Here is a 23827-nt window from a genome sequence, read left to right on the forward strand (position 1 = left end):
TTAACCCACAGCGCCACCCACGTCCCTTCCTCCCTGGATACTCCATTGCAATCTGCTCCGTTTTTGCATTCCCCGCCCTCACCACCATCACAGCCAGCATTTTGCCCCCCGGCCACGCCCTGCACTATTTTAATTGCTATTTATTGATGCAAGTTCCCCCAACCGATCCCGAAGGCTCCATAAACAGCACAGTCTGGAGGCTTTGTCAACAACGCGTAATTGAATGCGTGTATCTTTCAAGCTCCTTTCCGCCTTGCATGCGGCAGGAGCGCTTCGCAGTCATAATTACCACCCTGGCCCTCTTGAAAAGGAGACACTCCTGATATTGCATTACAGCATTCAAGCAGCAAATGCAAAGCCAGCTTAGTGCCGGTGTTATCCAAAGCAGCTTATTGATTGCGTTCGCGCTTCCCCCCTGCCCGAAACAAAGCCCGTCTCCCCTTCAGTGGCTCAGACAAAAGGAAAACATACTGATTGAAAGGTCCCTACAGGAAACAGCCTTTGCTGTTTCTGCCGTGAGTTACATCAGCTTGCGTTTAGGGGCACCCGGCGCCGCCTGCTCTTGGTTTGATAAAGGCAGCTGCTTGAGCATAGCTTTAAAATTAGGGACCCCAAAGGGACAAGGTCTGTTGCAAAACAGCCAACAAGGGAAGGCGGCTGATCAGAGCGGAGGATGCATGCCGCTGCCAGAAGGGAGCAATTAGCTCTGGGCTACCGCCTTGTGCCAAAATAGGCTGTTGAAATCTTGTCACCGTCGATGCACCCCCTGCTAGGATTGTATTGATGCTCCTACATAGTCCTACTCAGAGTAGGCCCACTGAAATTAATGGACTCGACTAACTTAGGTTCATTAATTTCAGCAGGTCTTCTCGGACATAATTGGATACAACCCTTGATTTGCCCAACACGGCGTATTCCCCAGACCCCTCTGTAAAGAAATGCAGGAAGTGGCCATCGTATACCATCAATCCATCTAGCATTGTTCTCACGGAGAGACAGCAGCTCTCCAGTGTTTCAGGAATGGGTTCCTCTGGGATTGAACCTGGGACCTTCTGTGTGCAAAGCGGATGCTCTACCACCAAGCCACGGAAATTAAGCCATGTAATGGAATTAAATGCATACTCTTCCCCTGGTTGCACCTGCTTCTGTTTCTCTCCCTCTGTTGCCTCCCATGTCAAATCTTGGATTGCAAGTGACCTGTCCTCCTGTATAGGGATGGCTGAATCTGTCAATTTTGGTTCCTTCACTTCCCCGTTTTTCCAATTTTCAGTTCAGTTCAGCACATTGCTACATCCATTAGCTTAAAGGGAAAAAAGTTCTGTTGACAATTCACCAGCATTTGAGTGCAGGTTTCTCCTAATATACACATTTTGTGAAGCACTTTCCACTAATTTAATGCACTCTGTGTTATTTTCACTAATGTGTGCATTTCCGTGCACATTAATTGGCTGGAGATCTGAATTGCAAAATTCAAAAAAGTGTGAATTTCACTGTGTTTCGGTTCACGAATTTAGTGTAAAATAGGAAGGTTCACCTTTAAATACGAACCGAATCTTGCTTTTCCCCATCCCTATTCCTGCAACTTGTATAAGTGTCATGCACACCGATGTCGATCGATCATGTTCATCGGCAAATGAGGCCTGTTTCAAAGGCCACATTCACACCATACACAGCAAGTGCCACAATATTACTTTAAACCATAATGGCTTCCCCCAAAGAATTTGTTAAAGGCACTGAGAGTTGTAATTTCCTTTCCAGAGTTACAATTCCCAGCTCCGTGAAGGATTGATCATTAAACTGCTCTGGGTGTTGTAGCTCTGGGAAGGGAATAGGGCATGAGTAGGCAAACTAAGGCCCGGGGGCCGGATCTGGCCCAATCACCTTCTGAATCCGGCCTGTGGATGGTCCAGGAATCAGCATGTTTTTACATGAGTAGAATGTGTCCTTTTATTTAAAATTTATCTCTGGATTATTTGTGGGGCCTGCTTGGTGTTTTTGAATGAGAAGAACGTGTGTTTTTATTTAAAATGCATCTTTGGGTTATTTGTGGGGCATAGGAATTTATTCAATTCCCCCCACAAAAAATATAGTCCAGCCCCCCCCCCACAAGGTCTGAGGGACAGTGGATCAAGCCCCTGCTGAAAAAGTTTGCTGACCCCTGGAATAGGGAGTCCCCTAATGACTGTGGATTCCTGATTGGCTACAGTTCCAGGATGGAGCCATAGTCGGGTCACGCCTCTTTTTCAGAAATGTCAAGCCTGGGTTACTGGGTGGGGGGATGGTTGGTGGGAATATCAGCATTCTGTGAATGAGGGACACAGCTGGCACATATGACCCCTCTTAAGGACTTCCTTATTTGTTTTCCCCAAAGTACTAAAAAGCAAAAGCAAAAAAAAAAAAAAAAAAAAAAAAAAGAGAGAGAGAGAGAGAGAAAGCGCCTTTCATACATTAAGAGGTACCGTATTTTTCGCTCTATAAGAAGCACCAGACCACAAGACGCACAAAGTTTTTGGAGGAGGAAAACAAGAAAAAAAATATTCTGAATCTCAGAAGCCAGAACAGCAAGAGGGATTGCTGCACAGTGAAAGCAGCAATCCCTCTTGCTGTTCTGGCTTCTGGGATAGCTGCGCAGCCTGCATTCACTCCATAAGACGCACACACATTTCCCCTTACTTTTTAGGAGGGAAAAAGTGAGTCTTATAGAGCAAAAAATACGGTAGTTACAATTATGGGCCCTGTTGGAACGGTGGAAATATCATCTCCACAACATCAAAGGCTCGTTTCCTTAGATGATAATTAGAGCATCTCTGTGGGTGGTCTGTTTCCTAACTTTACTCAGCATGAGCGATTTTGTTCTACATAAACAAACGCGAAGAGGTGCTGTGTGACCACAAGGGCCTCTGCCACTTCTGATTAGTTGAGGCATCAGTATTAATTCCACTAGCTAATTATGCCCGGCAAAGTAAATGTAGCCAACCAAACTTCTTTGTTTTGACTTGGGCTGATGGAAACAGAGTTTGGGGGTTGGAAAGGTGTCTGCAGCTGTGACTAGGGTTAAGAAACTGTCACTCCCACTGAGTGCAAACCTATAGTCTTTTCCCCAACATACAAAGAGAGTTGTTGTTGTTGTTTTTCTCAACGTACTAGGCAAACAGCAGAAATTATGGCTAAGCATAGGAAGTGGTCTTACACCGGGTCTGATGACTTGCATGTCTAGCTTAATGCTGTGAGCTGCTGTGGCTCTGGTGAAGAGTCCCCAAAATTTAGGTGCAATTGGTTTGTGCGGGGAGCCACAGAATTGTGGGTTGTGATTAACATAGTACAGTGGTACCTCGGGTTAAGTACTTAATTTGTTTCGGAGGTCCTTTCTTAACCTGAAGCTGTTCTTAACCTGAGGTACCACTTTAGCTAATGGGGCTTCCCACTACCGCCATGCCGCTGGTGCGCGATTTCTGTTCTCATTCTGAAGCAAAGTTCTTAACCCGAGGTACTATTTCTGGGTTAGCGGAGTCTGTAACCTGAAGTGTATGTAACCCGAGGTACCACTGTATCCTTAGGCCCCAGGCTGAACTCAGTCCTTTAGGCTGGGCATTGACTTCTCTTGTCCACAACATACTATAACAGCGCTTCCTGTTAAATTTAACCCTGCCTAAGCAACAAGCCTTGGTGTGCTACTTTTGTATTTTGGTTGACCTTCAGTCCTGACTTCTTGCTTGCTTTTCAGTCCTGCCTCCAGAATTTGACCTTCTGAGTCTTGGTTTGCTCCTCCTCCTGTCTGCTGCCTTGTCCTTTGGTTGAGTCTTTGGTCCTTCCTTATGGCTTTGTCCCGTTTCTGATGCCCTGGTGCAACTTTCAGTTCCTGTTGCCTGCGAATCAGCTCTTATTCCTCTGTTTTTAAATTTTAAATTCCTCTGTATTTTAAATTTAAAAAGGGGGAAAGGGAAAACAAATGTGTATATATACAAAGGGAGAGAGGGAAAAGGTGTGTATGTGTGTGTGTCTGTGTGTGTGTGTGTGTGTGTGAAGACTTTACGTATGAATATTCTCTTATATTAAAGAAGGAGAATTGCAAGGACAGATATTGGCTATTTCTTTATTTCATTCCCAAATAAGTCTCATCTTTCCATTAATTTATTTTGATGGCTGTTACTAGCAGCTTTCTTTTTACGTCAGCTTGGTCACTGGCGCTATCCCCCCACTTATCCACTCTGCAATAACTGGAAGATTTTTGGTGGAAAAGACAAAGTGTTATGAAGCAGAGCCCCTTCCATCAGCTCCGTTTTAAGACATCCTTCACCAGACTCCTCCTCTCCATGAACGGCGTCTTTTCCAGCTGGTCATGATAAGAGCTACCATTTAACGTCAAGAATTGGTGCCTGCGTTTGCTTTCCCCTCCTCCCTCCTCGCTGACTTTTCCTTTCGTGCCATGTCTTTCAGATTGTAATTGTGCAGACAGGAACTCTCTTTCTTTTGACTGATTGCATGTACAGTGGTGCCCCGCAAGACGAATGCCTCGCAAGACGGAAAACCCGCTAGACGAAAGGGTTTTCCGTTTTGGAGGTGCTTCGCAAAACAAATTTCCTATGGGCTTGCTTCGCAAGACGAAAATATCTTGTGAGTTCCTGCGGGGTTTTTTCCCTTTCCCCTCCCTTTTTCCCAAGCCGCTAAGCCGCTTAACAGCTGATCGCTAAGCCGCTTATCAGCTGATCCGCTAAGCCGCTTAACAGCTGATCCGTTAAGCCACTAAGCCGCTTATCAGCTGATCCGCTAAGCCGCTTAACAGCTGATCCGTTAAGCCACTAAGCCGCTTATCAGCTGATCCACTAAGCCGCTTAGCAGCTGATCCGTTAAGCCACTAAGCCGCTTATCAGCTGATCCGCTAAGCCGCTTAACAGCTGATCTGTTAAACCACTAAGCCGCTTATCAGCTGATCTGCTAAGCCCGCTAAGCCGCTAATAGCGCTAATCCGCTAAACCGCTAATGGGCTTGCTTCACAAGACGAAAAAACCGCAAGACGAAGAGACTCGCGGAACAGATTCTTTTCGTCTTGCGAGGCACCACTGTAAGCTGCTGCACTCAGTGGAAACGAATCCCCTGAAACTGGGGCAAAGAACCTCAACCTGGGGGCCAAATGAGTGTTTCACTGGAGTGTTTTTGCCCGACTGGAAGGTGTCCTTCAGCTGCTTCTCTCGACAGAGACGCGTGCATGTGCCTTAAAACTAGCCAACTGTGCAGAGATAAAATTTACACCGATGGCTCTGCCCACCAGTGACGTGTGGCCCCTGGGAGATTGTCAAGAACGGAATGTGGCCCTCAAGCTGGAAGAGGGCCCCCATCTTGCTCTGAATCAATGTGCTCTTCATGTGTCTATCCATGGCACTAAGTGAGGCAGCTAAATGGACCAGTGTACCACAGAGCTCCAGTTGCTAGGGAGGGCTATGGCCCCTATGCCCTGACTTCTGGCTTCCCACGGGCCTCTGATTGGTTACTCTTAGAAATGGGATGTTGGCGCTTCAAGCCCTGCTGCTTAATCCTTCAAGGCTCCTCATAGGGGTGCACTCTTCCCATTTTGGAGAAAATCTATGCTTCCAGGTATCATAAGAAAGCTGAAGAGATAGTGCAGGATAGTGCACACCCCGGAAGTGATCTCTTTCAGCTTCTGTCTTCTGGAAGAAGGTACAGGGTTATAAAGACTAGGACTAGCCGCCTGAGGAACAGTTTTTATCCAAATGTGATTTTGGTTTTAAACGCAGTGTAAGGTAGTCTCTGTGGGAGTATATTGTATTTAATTATGGGGTATCAGAGTTTTTAGGGGGTTAACCAGGCTGGGATAGCAGGCTTGTTGGTTTTTGAATGTCTGATGTATATTTTTTCAATTTCATTGTTCTGTATGGGAGAATGACAATAAAGATTATCGTATTGTATGGTAACACCTCAGCATCTCGTTTAGAGGCTCCTGAGAGCTCAAAGCTTCCTTTTTTCGAATGAGAAGTTGCTCATTTTTCATAAAATCAGTTGGAACTTCACCCTCCCTCACCCCCTCCACCCTCCAAACAACCTAGCAGTTATTAGGACTGTCAATGAGTGACAAATGAGTAAAGTGCTTGCTCACTCTCCCCAATGGGGACTTTTTTCACTGCTCTTAAAGGGCCTTAAAAGGTTACAACTGTGATGAATGCTTTGGGAACATGAAAAAATATATATATATTAAAAATTTTATGCGTAAGCCAAGGTGACCTTTTGTGTATGAGAGCAAAGGCTGGGCTCTGCCTATCATGTTCACAATGATACCTTTAAAAGGAAGACACACACTTCTGGTTGGCGTCTATGGTAAAAGGATGCTGGATTAGATGAACCTTTGGCCTGATCCTGCAAAGCCCCCCTTCTGCTCCGATTTATGCCATCAAGTTCAAGAAGCAATGGGAAAGAGCCTAGTGGATTTGCCCACCAACGAAGGTTATCAGCACTCTTGCCGGTGAACCAGTCCAATGGACAGCGCAATAGCCGTGGCTGTTGATCAGGGGCATTGGTAGGGCATCAAGGCAGGGAGTCCAACAGTAGGTGGCGCCAGAGCCTATGACAGGCAGGACCAACTAATGCCAATTATGTCCCCCTGCTGAGTTCTGCAAGGGAAATAGAGAGATGAAGGAGGAGGAAAGTGACAGCCTGTGCCACCCCCTGGATGGGCTACAACAAAGAAATAGGGAAGGTGTGTGTGTGGGGGGGAGATTGGCTGAGAGCAGATGGAGGTTGTTGGGGGCAGTGCCCAGTTCACCCTGAGGAACCAGTCTCCACAGGAGCAGTGCCAGCAGTCATCTTCATTCGGACAATAGTGTTTTAAAATAAAAGACAATTTGAAATAATAGAACCTCCAGACTTGTAGATAAAAGGTAAAGGGACCCCTGACCATTTGGTCCAGTCGTGGCCGACCCTGGGGTTGCGGTGCTAATCTCGCTTTATTGGCCGAGGGAGCCGGCGTACAGCTTCTGGGTCATGTGGCCAGCATGACTAAGCCGCTTCTGGAGAACCAGAGCAGCGCACGGAAACGCCGTTTACCTTCCCGCCGGAGTGGTACCTATTTATCTACTTGCACTTTGACGTGCTTTCGAACTGCTAGGTGGGCAGGAGCAGGGACCAAGCAACATGAGCTCACCCCGTCATGGGGATTCGAACCACCGACCTTCTGATTGCCAAGTCCTAGGCTCTGTGGTTTAACCCACAGCGCCACCCGTGTCGTCCCAAACATGTAGATAGTATCCCTCTGAAAACAAGTGGCTAACGTAGCTCCATGGTGCAGCGATAAAACAGGTAGCACATTTGCAAAGCTAAGCAGGGCTCAGTATGGTTTCCAATTGGATGGGGGACCACATGTTGCGATTCATGCAGAGGGTTGGACTAGATGACCCTTAGGGTACCTTCCGATTCTATGATTCTATTTGAGTGTGGCAGTGGGTGGCAGTAGCATTGTGTCCTGCTCGTGAAATTTCCAGAAGCTTCTAGGTGTGATTTGGGATCCTAAAAGACCTTTGCTAAGACCTGGCAGTTTTTCATGCACCAGGGGTGTGGTGCCTTTTACTACAAAAGAATTTTTACACGTTCCCTCTTCGTAAATCAAGAGCGCTCATTATGCCTTTGCACTTTTATCATACTGACTAGACCACATATATTGCAAATGGAGATTTTTATTACTTTTTAAGAGTGCCTGTATAAAAAAAGATCAAAGTCAGGAGATTTCTCACCTCATTTATTTTTATTGGTTTTCCACTCAGGGGGTCAAACGGGTTTAAGGCCAACAGGCAAACAATCATAACCATTCTAAATCCCCCTGAAAAGGGGAAAGAAACTAAAGAAACAAGAACATTTCTTATCATTCACATTAAAAAAAAAAGATCAAACAGTACCCCATTTGAGTGGCTAAAACTCTCCTGTGTGTTAGAAATATCTGTGGGGAGAGGAGGGATTTGCTGGGTTATACCACCCCCTCTGCCCCATCCCAATCCCCTCTATATCAGTGATCTTCAAACTTTTCAGACCTGGGACACACTTTTAATCCAAATATGTATTTGGGGACCATTTATCCCCTCAATTCTCTCTCTTCCCCATCGCTATTTTTATCTTGATCATGCGGCTGTTTCAACCCATCCTTCCATCAGGACCCAAACCAATATGGAGTCCCAACCCACCAGCTGAAGACCACCAAGCATGGAGGAAACCTTGGACCCTCCAGGCATCACTGTACTCCAACTCTCATCATCCCTCACTGTTGGCCAAGCTGGCTGGGGCTGATGGGAATAAGAGTCCAACAAGCTCTGGAAGGCCCCAAGTCCTCTGTCTCTGCTCCACAGTGGATAAGGTCTGCAGCGAGAATTGCTTCCCTGTGCATTTCAGAACCCCTTCTACAGATCTTCGCCATGGAGAACACCTGGTCTTGGTGACAGGATCGTAGGAACAGATCCCACTCTCCCTTCAATTTAGGAAGCCTTTAACATCTGGGCGGAGCTAGTGATTCCATTTATTCAATTTGTGTTCTGAGGGATTCAATTTAAAACGGTACAATTAGTTTGGAATGATCACTTGAAGTAGCTGTGTATACATTTCAAAAATACGTCTTCTTCTTTTTTAATGTTGCCATTTCACTTGCTAACAAATGTAGGCTGTTATAAAGCACAGGAAGGTGATTTGTTATTCATTGAAAAGTGATTTCACACCAATTTGTAATACCGTTCGTCTGTGAATTCCCTACATACACACATTTTGAAAGCCTGGGAGCCCCAAAAGACACATGGTTTGTGCTGACACAACACATTATATTCCTTAATAAGGAATATACCCATCCTTTAAAATGTGGACTGGTCCCACATAGGAACACGAGAAACCTATTAAACCATAAAAGTGGGGGAAAAAACCACCCACCCACACCCACCAGTTTGGTAGGATTATTAAGCCATCTACAAATAACCCTGGACTCAAAAGACCTCAATTAACCCCATTACTTCATTGAGTAAATACTCCCCCCCCCAGCACAGAGTGTGAGTTCAATTTCATTCTTTTAAGAAATCAAAATGTGTAAGAGGAGGAGAAACCAGCAAAAAATAAAAATAAAAAATGGTTTAAACTGATTGTTCCATTGGTTTAAAGGGCAGAGGGCCATGAATTGTATTTCTGAAAATGACTTAGGGCTCTCTAATGGAATTCTAAGTACTCTCACCAAACGAAAATTCCCGGAATTTCTTGGCTGAAGCTGCAAACAGTTAAATTAGCTCACCGCTGATTTAGGTTTGTTTGTAGTGAGGTGGAAATGGCAAGCTCTAAATGATTTCCTTTCAGAGGACTGATTCATGGGTGGTGAATCAGTGTCAAATCGTGCCTACAGTTGAGCACTGCACACACGTGCAGGGCCTACTCAAGCGATCAACGCAAAAATGCCATAAAGTGAGCATTTAAAATGGAAGGCTGTGGAGCGTTGTCTCTTGAGACGTGATTCCCCAGATCCAGGAAGTGCCCTCTCTCGTAAGGTCCTGGGGGTCAGAACAGGGCACCCAGGGGCAGCTCACCTGGGCAAGCCACCATTTTATATTGCCCACAATCCACTGCTGTGATGGTACACTGGTGAAGCGTGGGAAGTCGCTGCTGCTATAACTTCCAGGGGGAGCCCACTGATGTCAAAGAAAGCCACCCAAGGACACTAGGTCAGGAACCCCTCCACACCTGGAGACAACCCTGCTCTCCATTCCACTTTAAACAGTCATGGCTCCCCCCAAAGATTCCTGGGAACTGTAGTTTGTTAAGGGTGCTTAGAGGAGACACCCCCTCCCTAGCAGGGAGATACAATTCTCAGAGTGGTTTAACAACCAATCCCTCTTCCCAGGGAACTCTGGGAACCGTAGCTCTGTTAGAGGAATTGGGGGGGGGGTGTCTCCTGACAACTCCCAGCACCCTGAACAAACTACAGCTCCCAGGATTCTTTGGGGCAAGCCATGACTGCTAAGTGGCCCGATGCTGCTATAAACGTATAGGAGAGATGGAGCCTCTGTGAGGCATGATAGACCTGTGGCAAATTGCACATGTCAGAGGTGTCTTTCCTTATTAGAAACAGGTATAGAATATTTCCCAGCTTCTTACAGCTGCCCTGTAATTGCATACGTGTACCTAGTATTTGCTTTGAACTGAGGGCAAACCCCTTTCATTCTTCCATTAACGTGGCATTTTGGTTCCCTGCAGCCTCCTGTTGTTTATTGGGCTGTCATGTAGACGGTTGTGCCGTGTGTTTGTTCGCGAGTGCATTTAAGCGCTGCTATAAAAGTGGTTTATTCTAAGAACAGTGCATTCTCAGAATATCTCCTTAATTACAAAATCAATAGCGCTGTCACTACTTTTATAGCACAAGTTAAATTTATACGCACCCTTGACAAGTGAATATAATCCCTCTGACTGCCTGTTTGACTTTGCGACGTTCAGGTGCTTTCTGATTATGATGAGAAATCTTTGCTATGGCCAACTTTTTTTAAAAAAACAAAGAAAATCACACAATGCACAGTTCTGATACCTCGCCCTGGGCTGGAGAGGGCCACCCCCCAAATATTGTGGCAGAGGAAAGAAATGGCTAGTTTTGGTTAAGCAAAGCCGCGATGTCTTTCTCGACCTCTCGATTGCTCAGTTCATTCAAACTGTAGTATTTGTGAACAATCTTCTCGGGGGTGACAGCCACCACCCTTAGCCCATGGGTGTCTTCTCCTAGCTGGCACCCTATGGCAGACGAAATAACCATTTCAATATTTTTGTAGGAGCCGCCAGCATTTCGGTGGTAGTGCCCGGAAAACACTGCTTTGACACCTGTTTAAAAGGGGGAAGAAAAAACCCAGTAAACAACAACAACGAACCAACAGAATTCGAAACATCAATTATAGAGGGAAGCACAAGAAAAAATATTAAGTAAAATATAAGAAGTTGTATTTATTTATTTATTTACTTATTTATCTCATTAAAAAAATATACACCGCTTTATTGTAAAGAGAAAAAATCAAAGCAGTTTACTCAAAGATGAAACAATAAAATCATTGATAAGAAGAATGAATAACAATTGAAGACTTTCTCAAAAGGTTAAAACAACACTAGACTAAAAACAGATCTAACCTCACATCAACTTTCTAAACATCTAGGTAGGCGTGTCTAAACAAAAATGTTTTTAACAGGCGCCAAAAGGAGTGCAGTGAAGGTGTGTGCGTGTTATCAAGAGTCAGGGAGTTCCAAAGTTTTGAGTTTAGATCTACAAAAAAATCAGTATCAAAGCAACCACTATAAAGCCTCCTTTTCCATGTAAAGTTTCTGAAGGGATGGGCCTCCACAGATAATCTTAATAATCGGGCAGATTCACAAATGAGATGTTATCTTATGATACCCCCCCAAAAAAAATCCCATTTAGGGCAGCTGACTTATGCCTTACTGGGTCGGTGGGCACATTTGCAATGCTGAGAAAGTGACGTGGGTGCCAGTCACAAAATGGCTTCCCTGGGGGCGTGGCCTAACGAAAAAGAGCTGCTGTGGGGACATGGCAGAATGGCTGCTACACCTAAAAAAGCAGGAAAAGGGATGGGACCACAAAATAGTACAGGCCTGCCCCACATCAATGGAGGAAAAGGCCGCTGTATTCAGTCCCACAAAGTCTCATTTGTGGGCATCCAATCCTGGCATGAAATATGGTCATACTTAAGGAGGCAATATGCAGTGAAACCAGAAACTGGGCAGGAAGAGGAAACAGTCTCTGATGTATTGCAGATTTCTGAGGGGATATTTACTGAAACCTTTCAAGAGCACCATAGGTGTCACTGGCATTTATGCTGGCTTCCACAGGCGCTGAACTGGCAACCCCTGATTTAGGGCTTTACTTTAAGGCCTTTTAAATTTTTTTACACGTAAGATTATTCCCTTAATTTCATTTGTTGACCAAAGGAAGGTTGAAAAGAATACGTTAATTCAGAGCGAAGTGCTGCACAAGATAATATGCATTATGTCAATTTAGGCAATATCCTTACGGCTTTGTTTACGAGTGCCAATAAAAACGGCATGTAATTTAAGCATGAATACACTCTTTTTTTTTAACAGTTAATTGTTACTAATGCAAACTGATTTTGGTTTAATAGAAATTGCTTTGCCATCTCGAGATGGGGAATTAAGGGGAAAAAACAGCAGCATCTCATAAACAGGCTGAGCTCCCGAAACAAAAGCTTTTGGCTGCAAGGCTGTAACAAATTTCCTTGGCCTCGATTTCAATCCTATGCTCTTCCATGAGGCTGGAAGGCAGCGGTACCTTTATCAGATGTTCAGCAAGGTCATTCTTCTTGTTTTTGTTATTATTGAGGGTCCTATCCAATATAGAACTAAATTCAAGTCTCTTAGCGGCATACCTGCTCCACTTGCAAAACGTTTTGTGCCAAAGGAACGCCGTTCCACAAGAATTATGAGTGGAGATCTGCCCCCAATATTGTATTTCATCAATAAAAACCAAATAAGGCAATAGCTCTTGAAGCTTGTATTGGAGAGCTGTTGTATGCCATTATTCATCATCCTCAGCCCCAAAAATCACAATACACAGAGTGGCTTTTCTACAAAAGGGAGATATGGGCAGGGAGCTACATCATAACATGGTTCATAATAATTTACATACACCATGGGAATGGTGTTTCTAGGACCAAGGTGAAACTGCGAAGCTCCCTTATTATTTTTGCTATTGGATGCTGAATGTGGCTTAAGTAATCTTCTTATATTCACAGTATTGACATGAGTTTCTTTTGCAGGTTATTATATCTGCTATTGTTTTGCTACGTTATTATGGAATGGTTTTTGTACGGTTTTTTTGGAACGTAGGCCTGTTCTCTGCTTTGAGCATTTTGTGTGCGCGCGGAAAAGCGGTATACAAAAAATAATAATGAATGAACAAAAATACACAGGAAGCATTTGGGTGACGTTGTTGCACAACGGATTGGCCACTGTGCTGTGCAATGGGTTTCCATTAGCAAGAGTACAGACCTACAATTGTCTGGCAACTCATGAGCAAGGAATCCTACTACCCGCAGCTAGGAAGCCACAGTATATGAGGTCTCCCTCTTGAGGCTTCCAGCTGATAAAAACAAAACAGGTCTCTGCTTCCTCTAGTTCCCCTCCTTGCTCCCTAAGCTTGACCTTGGCTTGCTTGGACTATGCTGAGCTTTGAACCTGGCTTTCTAGATCAGGCATAGGCAAACTCCGGCCCTCCAGATGTTTGGGACTACAATTCCCATCATCCCTAGCTAACAGGACCAGTGGTCAGGGATGATGGGAATTGTAGTCCCAAACATCTAGAGGGCCGGAGTTTGCCTATGCCTGTTCTAGATGAAATGTTTCAGCAAAAGGCTTTTACCTCTTTGGACCAAAAGCCCCAACCCCAAGGACACACTCTGGAGCACAGCTATGTTGGGGACAGATTCTTGCCCTGGAGAGCCACCACCAATCAAAAGTAGGAGAGTTGCTAAAAGACACCTCTATTCCCCTCACAGAGCTACAATTCCCAGAGGGGTTAAACCAGTGAACTCTGTGAAGGGGAATAGGGGCCTCAGCAGCCTCAACATATTACAATTCCCAGGATTTTTTGGGTGAAGCCACACGATTTGAAGTGGGACAACAGTACAGTGGTACCTCGCAAGACGAATGCCTCGTAAGATGAAAAACTCGCAAGACGAAAGAGTTTTTCGTTTTTTGAGTTGCTTCGCAAGACGAATTTCCCTATGGGCTTGCTTCGCAAGACGAAAACGTCTTGCAAGTTTGTTTCCTTTTGGATTTTCAATGCATTCGTATGGGAAACCGTGCTTCGCAAGACGAAAAAACTCGCAGAACGAATTAATTTCGTCTTGCGAGGCACCACTGTACTTTAAATGTATGGTGCTGATGGAGCCTTGGTTTAAGACTGGGATTAATGAAGGGAGGCAGTCCTGCCTAATCCAAGTCATTTAGGTAGGGTTGCCATTTAGGTAGGAATTTTCCAGGAAATGGTGTCTGGACAAAAATTGCTGAAATGTCTGGGAAAATCCGGATGCATTGCAACCCATGTCAGTAGTGTAGATTTTGGTGAAGTTATTAATATTGCAGTTGTTGTATAAGAGATTATGATGATGACTGGAATGTAATTGAAATGAATACTACCGTATTTTGGAATGCAGAAATAAAGAAAACCATCAAATCATTAATTCTAGGATGTGGAGGGCCACTTAAATTATATAATTCAGTATTTGAAGGCTTGGTATTATTAATTGTATTATAAATTGGTATTGTTATATAGAGGCTATTATTGGATTCTAATTGAAAACTAATAAAAATTATTATTTTTAAAAAAGCTCCAATTTTGCCTTAAAAAAGCTCAACAACTTTTGTGTCTGGATCTTCACCTCTTGAAATATGGCAACCCTAATTTAGGGCTTATAGGTAGTAACGGGCTCTTTGAACTGAGCCTGGCCCTTTGAACTGAAGCCATTGCAGCTAAAAAGACCACCACTGGACTCATATATGCCATAAAGCTGATCTCAGTCAACACTTTGCTTGCTGCCAATCTAACATCCAATTCAATTTTGCCAAATGCCACATTTCCTTCAGGTTCCCAATAACACTGTCAACTCCCCTAACGAGCTCGCTTTTATTGCGACGGCTTCTTAATTATTAGTGACGCCACTTACTGAAGACTGAGCGAGACAGGCCACTCATAATGACGCCGTTTGACAAAAGAGGTGTGTGTGTGTGTGTGTGTGTGTGTGTGTAGAATCATTTCATTTCCTGATGGTTTAATTGTGTGTGAGAGAGAAAGACAGAATGACTGCCAGACAACCGAACGTTCACATCCCGACATCAAAGTGACTTCCCCTCCAATTTATTTATTTAAAAGCATTTCCAAACTGCTTAACATTTAAATATCTTGGCAGTGTATGGAACAACAAACATTAACAGGGTAAAACGGTAGCAAAAAAGCAGAGAGAAAAACAGAAATCAAGTAATAACAGGTTTCAGTCTTATGGGTCAGGGAAAGCCTGACTTATTACATGTTGAAATAGTGCTTCCCCTCCCTACAAAAAGACCATTAAGTCTCGAGTGGGTGTTGCCAGTCTGCACATCTGTAATTTTCAGAAAGCATCTGTGGATGACAATCATAAAATTGCTGCCATGAGTGTGAGGTATAAAACAAAATGGCTGCCATATCTAAAAATGACAGGATCACAAAATGGTGCTGGCATGCCCTCCATCAATGGAAAAAAGGCACCTGAATCGGACACCTCCACTTGCTCACAGGGAGAATCTCTGTGTACCTCTCCTCTGTTCACAATGGGAGGATGGGTGTCCAATCCTGGCATCCAACGAAACGTCTGCATGCTTAAAGGGGGGCATTCAGTGTAAGAGAGGCCAAGTCAGTGCAAACAGAAACTCAGCAGGGACAACAAACAATCTAATGTGGATTTTCAAGGGGATATTTACTGAGACCTTTTCTGGGTGACTTAGGAGGTACTGGTAGGCATATTGACACATGTGGGTGCCAGGATGATGACCCCCGTTTGAGTGTAAAATTACAAAAGTGCAGCACTGGTCGTTGTTGTCAGTGCCCTCCACTTAAGAGGAAAGGAGCTTGCAGAGCATTCTTCAGAGCACAATGACTTATTCACCGTGAGGTGCGTCTGTCTCCATCATTAACTGATTTTCAGGAGAAATTTTTGAAAACATTCCAGTTTACCCAGGCATTTCATGGCCGTAGAACAGGGCAACCCTGGGACTGGCAAATGAGAGCATATTTCAAACCATTTTCAGAATGTCTTAATGGTGTTCTGCCAAAGGTTTTGTTTGCCAAAGGCAGCGGTTCTCTTGGATTAGAGAGCAATAAGAACACTTATGGGTGAAGGCTGTGGGTTTCGTTGGTTACACAGCAAGCATTAGACATTGACATGCATAACACACACACACACACACACACACACACACACACACTCTCTACTTAGACTAGACAAAGCAAACTACTTATCCTTGCACCCAACTCGAATGAAACCCATTCCAGACTGCTTCAATCTTACATTCCATTTGCTGTTGGAGCAGGGCTGGCCAAGGCCATTTTACCATTTGAGGCAAAACCTGCCTCCGCCTGCTCTTCCACCTGAGGCAACTGGAGGCCGGGGAAACCCTGCTGCGCTGAAAGAAGTGGGGGAGAGAAAAGGAGGCTGGAGAGGGAACAGGACGGCAGAGGCAAAGCTGGTCTTGAATGGGGTAACTGTGCCCTGAAGGACCAGGTGCGCAGCCTGGGAGTCATTCTGGACTCACAGCTGTCCATGGAGGCGCAGGTCAAATCTGTGTCCAGGGCAGCTGTTTATCAGCTCCATCTGGTACACAGGCTGAGACCCTCCCTGCCAGCAGACTGTCTTGCCAGAGTGGTGCATGCTCTAGTTATCTCCCGCTTGGACAACTGCAATGTGCTCTACATGGGGCTACCTTTGAAGGTGACCCGGAATCTACAACTAATCCAGAATGTGGCAGCTAGACTGGTGACTGGGAGCGGCTGCCGAGACCATATAACACTGGTCTTGAAAGACCTACACTGGCTCCCAGTACATTTCCGAGCACAATTCAAAGTGTTGGTGCTGAACTTTAAAGCCCTAAATGGCCTCGGTTCAGTATACCTGAAGGAGCATCTCCACCTCCATCGTTCTGCCCGGACACTGAGGTCCAGCACCGAGGGCCTTCTGGCGGTTCCCTCGCTGCGAGAAGCCAAATTACAGGGAACCAGGCAGAGGGCCTTCTTGGTAGTGGCACCCGCCCTGTGGAACGTCCTCCCACCAGATGTCAAAGAGAACAACAACTACCAGACGTTTAGAAGACATCTGAAGGCAGCACTGTTTAGGGAAGCTTTTAATGTTTAATAGGTTATTGTATTTTAATATTCTGTTGGAAGCTGCCCAGAGTGGCTGGGGAAACCCAGCCAGATGGGCGGGGTATAAATAATAAATAAACTATTATTGTTGTTGTTGTTGTTATTACAAGAGCAGGATCCAGCGAGCGGCACACACCTCCTCAGAGCTGCATCTGCTCCCCCTCCCAGCTGACCTCAGCCTGCTGCGTGAGGTGACTGCTTCTTCCAAAGAACCCTTAGACATGACAGCAAATGATCCTTCTGGGAGCTGACTGATTCATAGCATCCTCTTGAGATCTCCTTATCTATTCTGAGTTCTGCCTGACAGTGTCTCCAGCGCCCATATTTATAGCCTGTATCCTGCCGAGTCAGCTTACTGGCGTATTGCTCATGTTCATGTATGTTACACAGGGCTGGATTTACATATAAGCTGAACAAGCTATAGCTTAGGGCCCCACTCTCTTGAGGGCCCCCCATAAATTAAAGAAAAAAAAATTGGATGTACCTTTCTAAAATATAAGATTAAAAACAAATACAGTGGTACCTCGGGTTACATACGCTTCAGGTTACATACGCTTCAGGTTACAGACTCCGCTAACCCAGAAATAGTACCTCGGGTTAAGAACTTTGCTTCAGGATGAGAACAGAAATCGTGCTCCGGCGGCACGGCAGCAGTGGGAGGCCCCATTAGCTAAAGTGGTGCTTCAGGTTAAGAACAGTTTCAGGTTAAGAACGGACCTCCGGAACGAATTAAGTACTTAACCCGAGGTACCACTGTAAAATAAAACCTACATACAGTTAGAGCTTAATAATTATTTCACTATTAATATACTTCTTCTTAATTGTACTTCACTATTAATACACTTCCATTACCACAATAGTGGACTTCCATCTGGTTTTGGATGATGTATTGATATATGACCCAGCCCTAGTCCCTAGAACACTCCCATAACATCCAAACTGCAGTGGCAGGTCTCTTGACTCTGTATCTCAAGGTCACAGCATGAGATGTCACTCAGCTGGTGTCTATGAGGCCCTGTTAACCAGGGGTCTACAATGGTACCTTGTGTTACAGACGCTTCAGGTTACAGACTCCGCTAACCCAGAAATAGTACCTCGGGTTAAGAACTTTGCTTCAGGATGAGAACAGAAATCGCATGGCGGCGGCAGCAAGAGGCCCCATTAGCTAAAGTGGTACCTCAAGCTAAGAACAGTTTCAGGTTAAGAACGGACCTCCAGAACGAATTAAGTACTTAACCCGAGGTACCACTGTACTATGCATTCCCATAGTAAGTGCTGACTTCAACATAGTTAACCCTTTCAGGACTCAAGCCCACACTATTGCAACTATAAGCAAATGCTAAGGCCAGGCTTGTGTCTGATCACCTTGGAGGGCAATAAAATGGGCTAACTGCTCTGCATCATTCTTAATCTCAATGAGATACAAAGGTTTGCCAGGTAAGTTCCATAGCCAACGGTAACTATTTCCAAAATGTGTTAAAAGCTTTTTTAAAAAAAAGTTTGCTGTGAATGTGTTTGTATCCCTGGGCTCCTTGGGGATGAAGGGCGGGATGTAAATTCAATGACGACAAATAATAAATTTACAGTGGTGCCTCGCAAGACGAAAAGAATCCGTTCCGCGAGTCTCTTCGTCTTGCGGGTTTTTTCGTCTTGCAAAGCAAGCCCATTAGAGGTTTACCGGCTTAGCGCTACAGTATTAGCGGCTTAGCCGGCTTAAAGATCAGCTGATAAGCGGCTTAACGATCAGCTGATAAGCGGCTTAGCATCAGCTGTTAAGCGGCTTAAAGATCAGCTGATAAGCGGCTTAGCATCAGCTGTTAAGCGGCTTAAAGATCAGCTGATAAGCGGCTTAGCCATCAGCTGATAAGCGGTTTAGCGGCTTGGGAAAAAGGGGGGGGGGGGAAGGAAAAAAACCCCGCAGGAACTGGCAAGACATTTTCGTCTTGCGAAGCAAGCACATAGGAAATTCGTTTTGCGAAGCACCTCCAAAACAGAAAACCCTTTCGTCTAGCGGGTTTTCCGTCTTGCGAGGCATTCGTCTTGCGGGGCACCACTGTATATCGATTATTGGTAGTTTCCCCCTTCACTTTTGATGGCATGTACAGGGAAGTCTCATTTTCTTATATATCCCAAGGGAACTCAACTGCCACTTGGGTCTTTTTTCCAGACACATGACATATGACCTATTTTTCATTTCCCTACTCTGTGGCATATTTTTCAGGCTTGCCTGGGCAAAAATACACTGCCAATGATTCAAACAAAGCAGCAGAAAAGAAAAGGGGGAAAAGACAATCAGCTGAAACTGTGAGCGAAAGATCCGCTTGATTTTCAAACTCCGGTGGAGGCCTTGCTGCTGAAGCGGCTTGCCCTATTTTGCTTCCTGATCAAAATGAAATATTCTTTATTTAGTATAGCTCCTCAAACTTTGCCTACCTGGGATGAAAGTTGCATCTATAATTCAGTGTAATAAACTTCAAAAAGTGGATTCACTGACTCAGTGCTGCGCTTCCAAGTTGAGCAGGAAAGTCAAAATCTTTGGCAGGAACGTTCAGAATATTTTAAAATTATATTCCAGCAAATATAAAAGTAGGTCCTAATGAAGAAAACACACTGAAAAGTTGAAAGTAGCTACGATAACTGGTAAAGGATTGCATCCAACTAACTTCCCCCCAGAAATCCATAGGTCTAAGTTAGCAGTGACTGTTAATGCGTTTACTCTGAATACAACTACAACCCAAGATGTTTTTATGGTTGCCTGGTGACAAGTGAATGCTTCTCTGGTGGAATAATATATGGTTCAGTAAATTGAGTTTCCTCCACAATTAACTGAGAAAAAAAGATGCACAACTTTTTTTTAAGCTTGGAAACCAGCGCCTTGGGTCTTTAATCTGTGAATTGGCTCTTTAATGCTACCAGGCAAACTGGGTGACAGTGACAGGCAGGCAGCAGTGTGGTATCTTGCCTTTTGTTAGTTGTGTGTCATGAGTCTTGACCATGGGTAGGCAAACTAAGGCCCGGGGGCCGGATCTGGCCCAATCACCTTTTAAATCCGGCCTGCGGATGGTCCGGGAATCAGCGTGTTTTACATGGGTAGAATGTGTGCTTTTATTTAAAATGCATCTCTGGGTTATTTGTGGGGCATAGGAATTCGTTCAGCCCCCCCAAATATAGTCCGACCCCCCCCACAAGGCCTGAGAGACAGTGGACCGGCCCCATGCTGAAAAGTTTTGCTGACCCCTGGTCTTGACCTCCTGGCCCCTGATTGGCTGTGCCAAGGGTGGGCCAAGGATAGCAATCTGGGGTGAAGAAGAAGCAGGAACCAGGAAACACAGCACTCACCAGTGACCAGGTCTAAAGAGCAAGTGAGGATCATAGGGTGAACTAGGAGGCAGAGTCAAGATCAATTGATAACCAAGGACATAGGAACATGCCAGGGCACAGTAAGACCTTGCTGCTTCAGGAAGGCTCAAATGAAAGAGGAGGTTATTCTAGACATCTTCCTGCCCAATGGCCAGTGTAGGTTCCTGTATTACAGAGGACGCAATGACTCTTGGGATCCCTTCCAAATGCATCATTCCCACTGCACACCTTGCTCAGTGGAAAATTCTCCTGCTGAGGGCACACCTCTGGCGTTCCTTGACATCTTGGTGCCGCCGGCAAACTGACGGCTTTGAAAAGCCGTAGAAAAGTCCACTGGATTCAGGAGAGAGGCTCATGTTGCTGTGCTTTTGTAATTGCAAGACACAGGGACAGAATATATAAAAGCTGCATAACTAGTGCAAGGAGAAGTGGTCTGACAGGCAACATTAGTCTTGTCTCAGCCAGCTATAAAGAACAATTTCCCTACATGACAAGCTTGGGCCCGAGAGACGAAGTGGTGGAGGGGACAGCTTTTACTGGGTGAGAGTCCTTCCTATAAAAGAAAGCATTTTCTTTCGATTTGTTTCTTTCTCATCGAATAATCCTCTGCCTCCTGGGTCTTTCTGCAGATATTCCTATATATATATTGAGCATATCTGGACTTGCAACCGACTTTCTACACTGCTCATTGCCTCGTGGTTCTGTTACTGTATATACAAAAGACGCAAATGTTTTATTTGCGATGAAAAATGCCATAAAAGTGACTTTAAACCCCCTCCCCTGGAAACCACATTCCTCTGCTTGTGTTCTCTGAGAGAGCTGTGCTTCAAAATGCACAGAACTTCTGGCAATGTTAACGACTGACTTGCAGAAGGTTCAGGGGTTCCTGAATGAAAGCTGATAATAGCACAGAATTTAGCACCAGGAAGAGCTCATTCCCAAATACACAAATTCAGTGTGTATCGTGCAAGGGTTGGGGGACCTGTGGCTCTCCAAATGGCTTTGTACTCTGACCAATAGGAACCTAAAAGGAGCCCTGCTGGATGAGACCAATGGCCCATCTAGTCCACCATCCTGTTCTCACGGTGGCTGACCAGAAGTCTACAAGCTGGACACGAGCGCAACAACACTCTGCCATTTGTGATTTCCAGCAATTGGTAATCAGTCATAATACCTCTAGCAGTGGAGCAGCTGCCAATAGTCACATGACTCCATGACTCTGTCTAATCCTCTTTTGAAGTGTATTTGCATCTTCCAGTGTGGTGTAGAGCCAGTGTTGTGTAGTGGTTAAGAGTGATGGACTCGTAATCTGGTGAACCGGGTTTGCATCTCCGCTCCTCCACATGCAGCTGCTGGGTGACCTTGGGCTAGTCACACTTCTCTGAAGTCTCCCAGCGCCACTCACCTCACAGAGTGTTTGTTGTGGGGGAGGAAGGGAAAGGAGAATGTTAGCCGCTTTGAGACTCCTTCAGGTAGTGATAAAGCGGGATATCAAATCCAAACTCTTCTTCTACTCGTCTTCTTCCTTGGGGACACACATATTCATGAACACTTTCCCATGCTCTGTGAGATCTACCTGACAGAAAAAGGTTTAAGGAATACCAGGCCAGGATTTTCCAAGCTGAAGGCCACTCCGCGCCACCACACTCAAGTTTGCAACTGGGGTCCTACTTTGCCAACGCCTGCACCTGTGTAATACCAGTGTTTTCTCAATTCCGCTTCCCACATCCATTTATTTATGTCTGCAGCCTGTGCATGCGTACTCAGAGTCCCCACTGGGTTGTGTTCTTGGCCTAACAACCCCAGCCTTACGCACGTTGATTTGGAAACAACTTTGTGGAGAAACCAACATATTCAGACGTCGGCTGTAGGCTGCTGGCATCTGAAAATGTATGCTGATTATTTTACATTGTCTCTGAAAACTCACAGGGGCCACCGTTAATGCTTGTTGCGCAACAGAGAGGGAAGCAGGTCGCGGCTACATCTAACAGAAGATGCAGCTAGCTTTGCTAACATAATAAACACAGGCTTCCCCTTTCTGGCCTGCCACCTCAGTTATTTACTCAACTTATTTTGCTCATTACCATAAAAAAAGAAAGAAAAAGAAAGTCAACACGATCCAATCAGTGCAATAATGCAAAGATGACAAGCTAGCAATTTACTTTGGTCTAGATTTTTCTCTTTTTTCTCCCCCCTTTTTTATCTCAAACATAAAAAGAATCTCATAAAAATGTGTCGTGCACTCAGATGCAATTTATTCACTTAGAAATGTTCTCCCCAGGTAGCGCTGCCAAATTATGATTTCAGAAAGCCCTCTCAATATTGTTAGGTGGAGAAGCCGCCTTTCCCCCCTTGACTTTTATAGCAGGGGTAGGGAAGCCTTTTGGCTAAGTGGGCCAGATCTTTATCTCCCCGCCCCACCTGCCAATCACCTGGCATCACAATGGCATCAAGTGACTGGTAGGCAGTCAGTCCTGCCCACCTGTCAAAACTGACCTGTGAGGGTGGGAGGAGGGAAACACACCAGTGAAACAGCACTGAACTCTCCATTCATCAGCTGCTGAGTGAAGGGTTCAATCCTGATCTCTGCAGGGGCTTGCTTCACACCAGCTTCACACTCAGGGAATGTGTTGGAAAAAGCAGCACCCAGCAAAGGTTGGATCCTGTCCTTCTGCTGATGTCACCCAGTTGAATGACAGGTGTGTGGTTGTAGAAAATGGAAGTTGTGGGGCAGTATTTGCCCATGAGTCAGAGGTTTCCCAGCCCAGTTCTAATGTATGCTCAGAGTCAAACAACATTCCAATCAGCTGTGCAATTGGGTCTCCCTCCTCTCATTCTAATAGAAAAGCAGTTCTTGATGGACCCTAAACTGGCTCATGTTTTTGGGCCTGTGGGAAGGGGTGTACCTCCCTGCTACCTCGCTGATGAGAACGACACTTACTCAAGGTTGCCCACACTTTACAGAGGGCACTCCTCTATTTGAAGGTCTACTGGTCCATGCCAGGTTTAAAGGGATAGCTCAGTGGGTAGAGCATGAGACGTTTGATCTCAGGGTTGTGGGTTCATGCCCCATGCTGGGTAAAAGATACCTGCATTGCAGTGAGTTGGACAAAATGGCCCTCATGGTCCCTTCCTACTCTAGGATTCGATTAATACCATCTATGAACCATAAAAAGAGAGTGAAGAGACTTTGAACTTGCCCACCAGCAGTGAGTAACTGGACAGCAGACTGGGCTGGCATACAGATCAACTGGCCATAGTCTCTTCCTCACTGGAGTGTGATGCACTGCAAATCCATCTACAGCAAGGTTTCCCAAATTTGGGTCTCCAGCTGTTCTTGGACTACAACTCTCATCGTCTCTAGCTAGCAGGACCAGTGGCCAGTTTGGGAAAACTCTTATCTAGAGTACAGTCACAATTCTGAAGCTGGGATAATAATAATAATAATAATAATAATAATAATAATAATAATAATATTTTTTATTTATTTATATCCCACCCTCCCTAGCCGAAGCCGGGCTCAGAATGGCTAACAAC

The 23827-nt window shown here is 45.1% G+C and overlaps 1 protein-coding gene across 1 annotated transcript in view; it reads right to left on the bottom strand.

Annotated features, from left to right (window-relative positions):
• Positions 1 to 8727: 8727 nt before the first annotated feature.
• Positions 8728 to 23827, bottom strand: part of CPPED1 (calcineurin like phosphoesterase domain containing 1) — a 71835-nt gene continuing 56735 nt past the window's right edge. The window contains exon 4 of the mRNA XM_080981847.1: positions 8728 to 10833. Within this exon, the coding sequence (XP_080837973.1) occupies positions 10604 to 10833 (230 nt within the window). The 3' untranslated portion in view covers positions 8728 to 10603. The remainder of the gene's footprint in view (positions 10834 to 23827) is intronic.

The sequence above is a fragment of the Podarcis pityusensis genome, assembly GCF_964106645.2.
Source record: "Podarcis pityusensis genome assembly, chromosome: 14".
Taxonomy (NCBI): Eukaryota; Metazoa; Chordata; class Lepidosauria; order Squamata; family Lacertidae; genus Podarcis; species Podarcis pityusensis.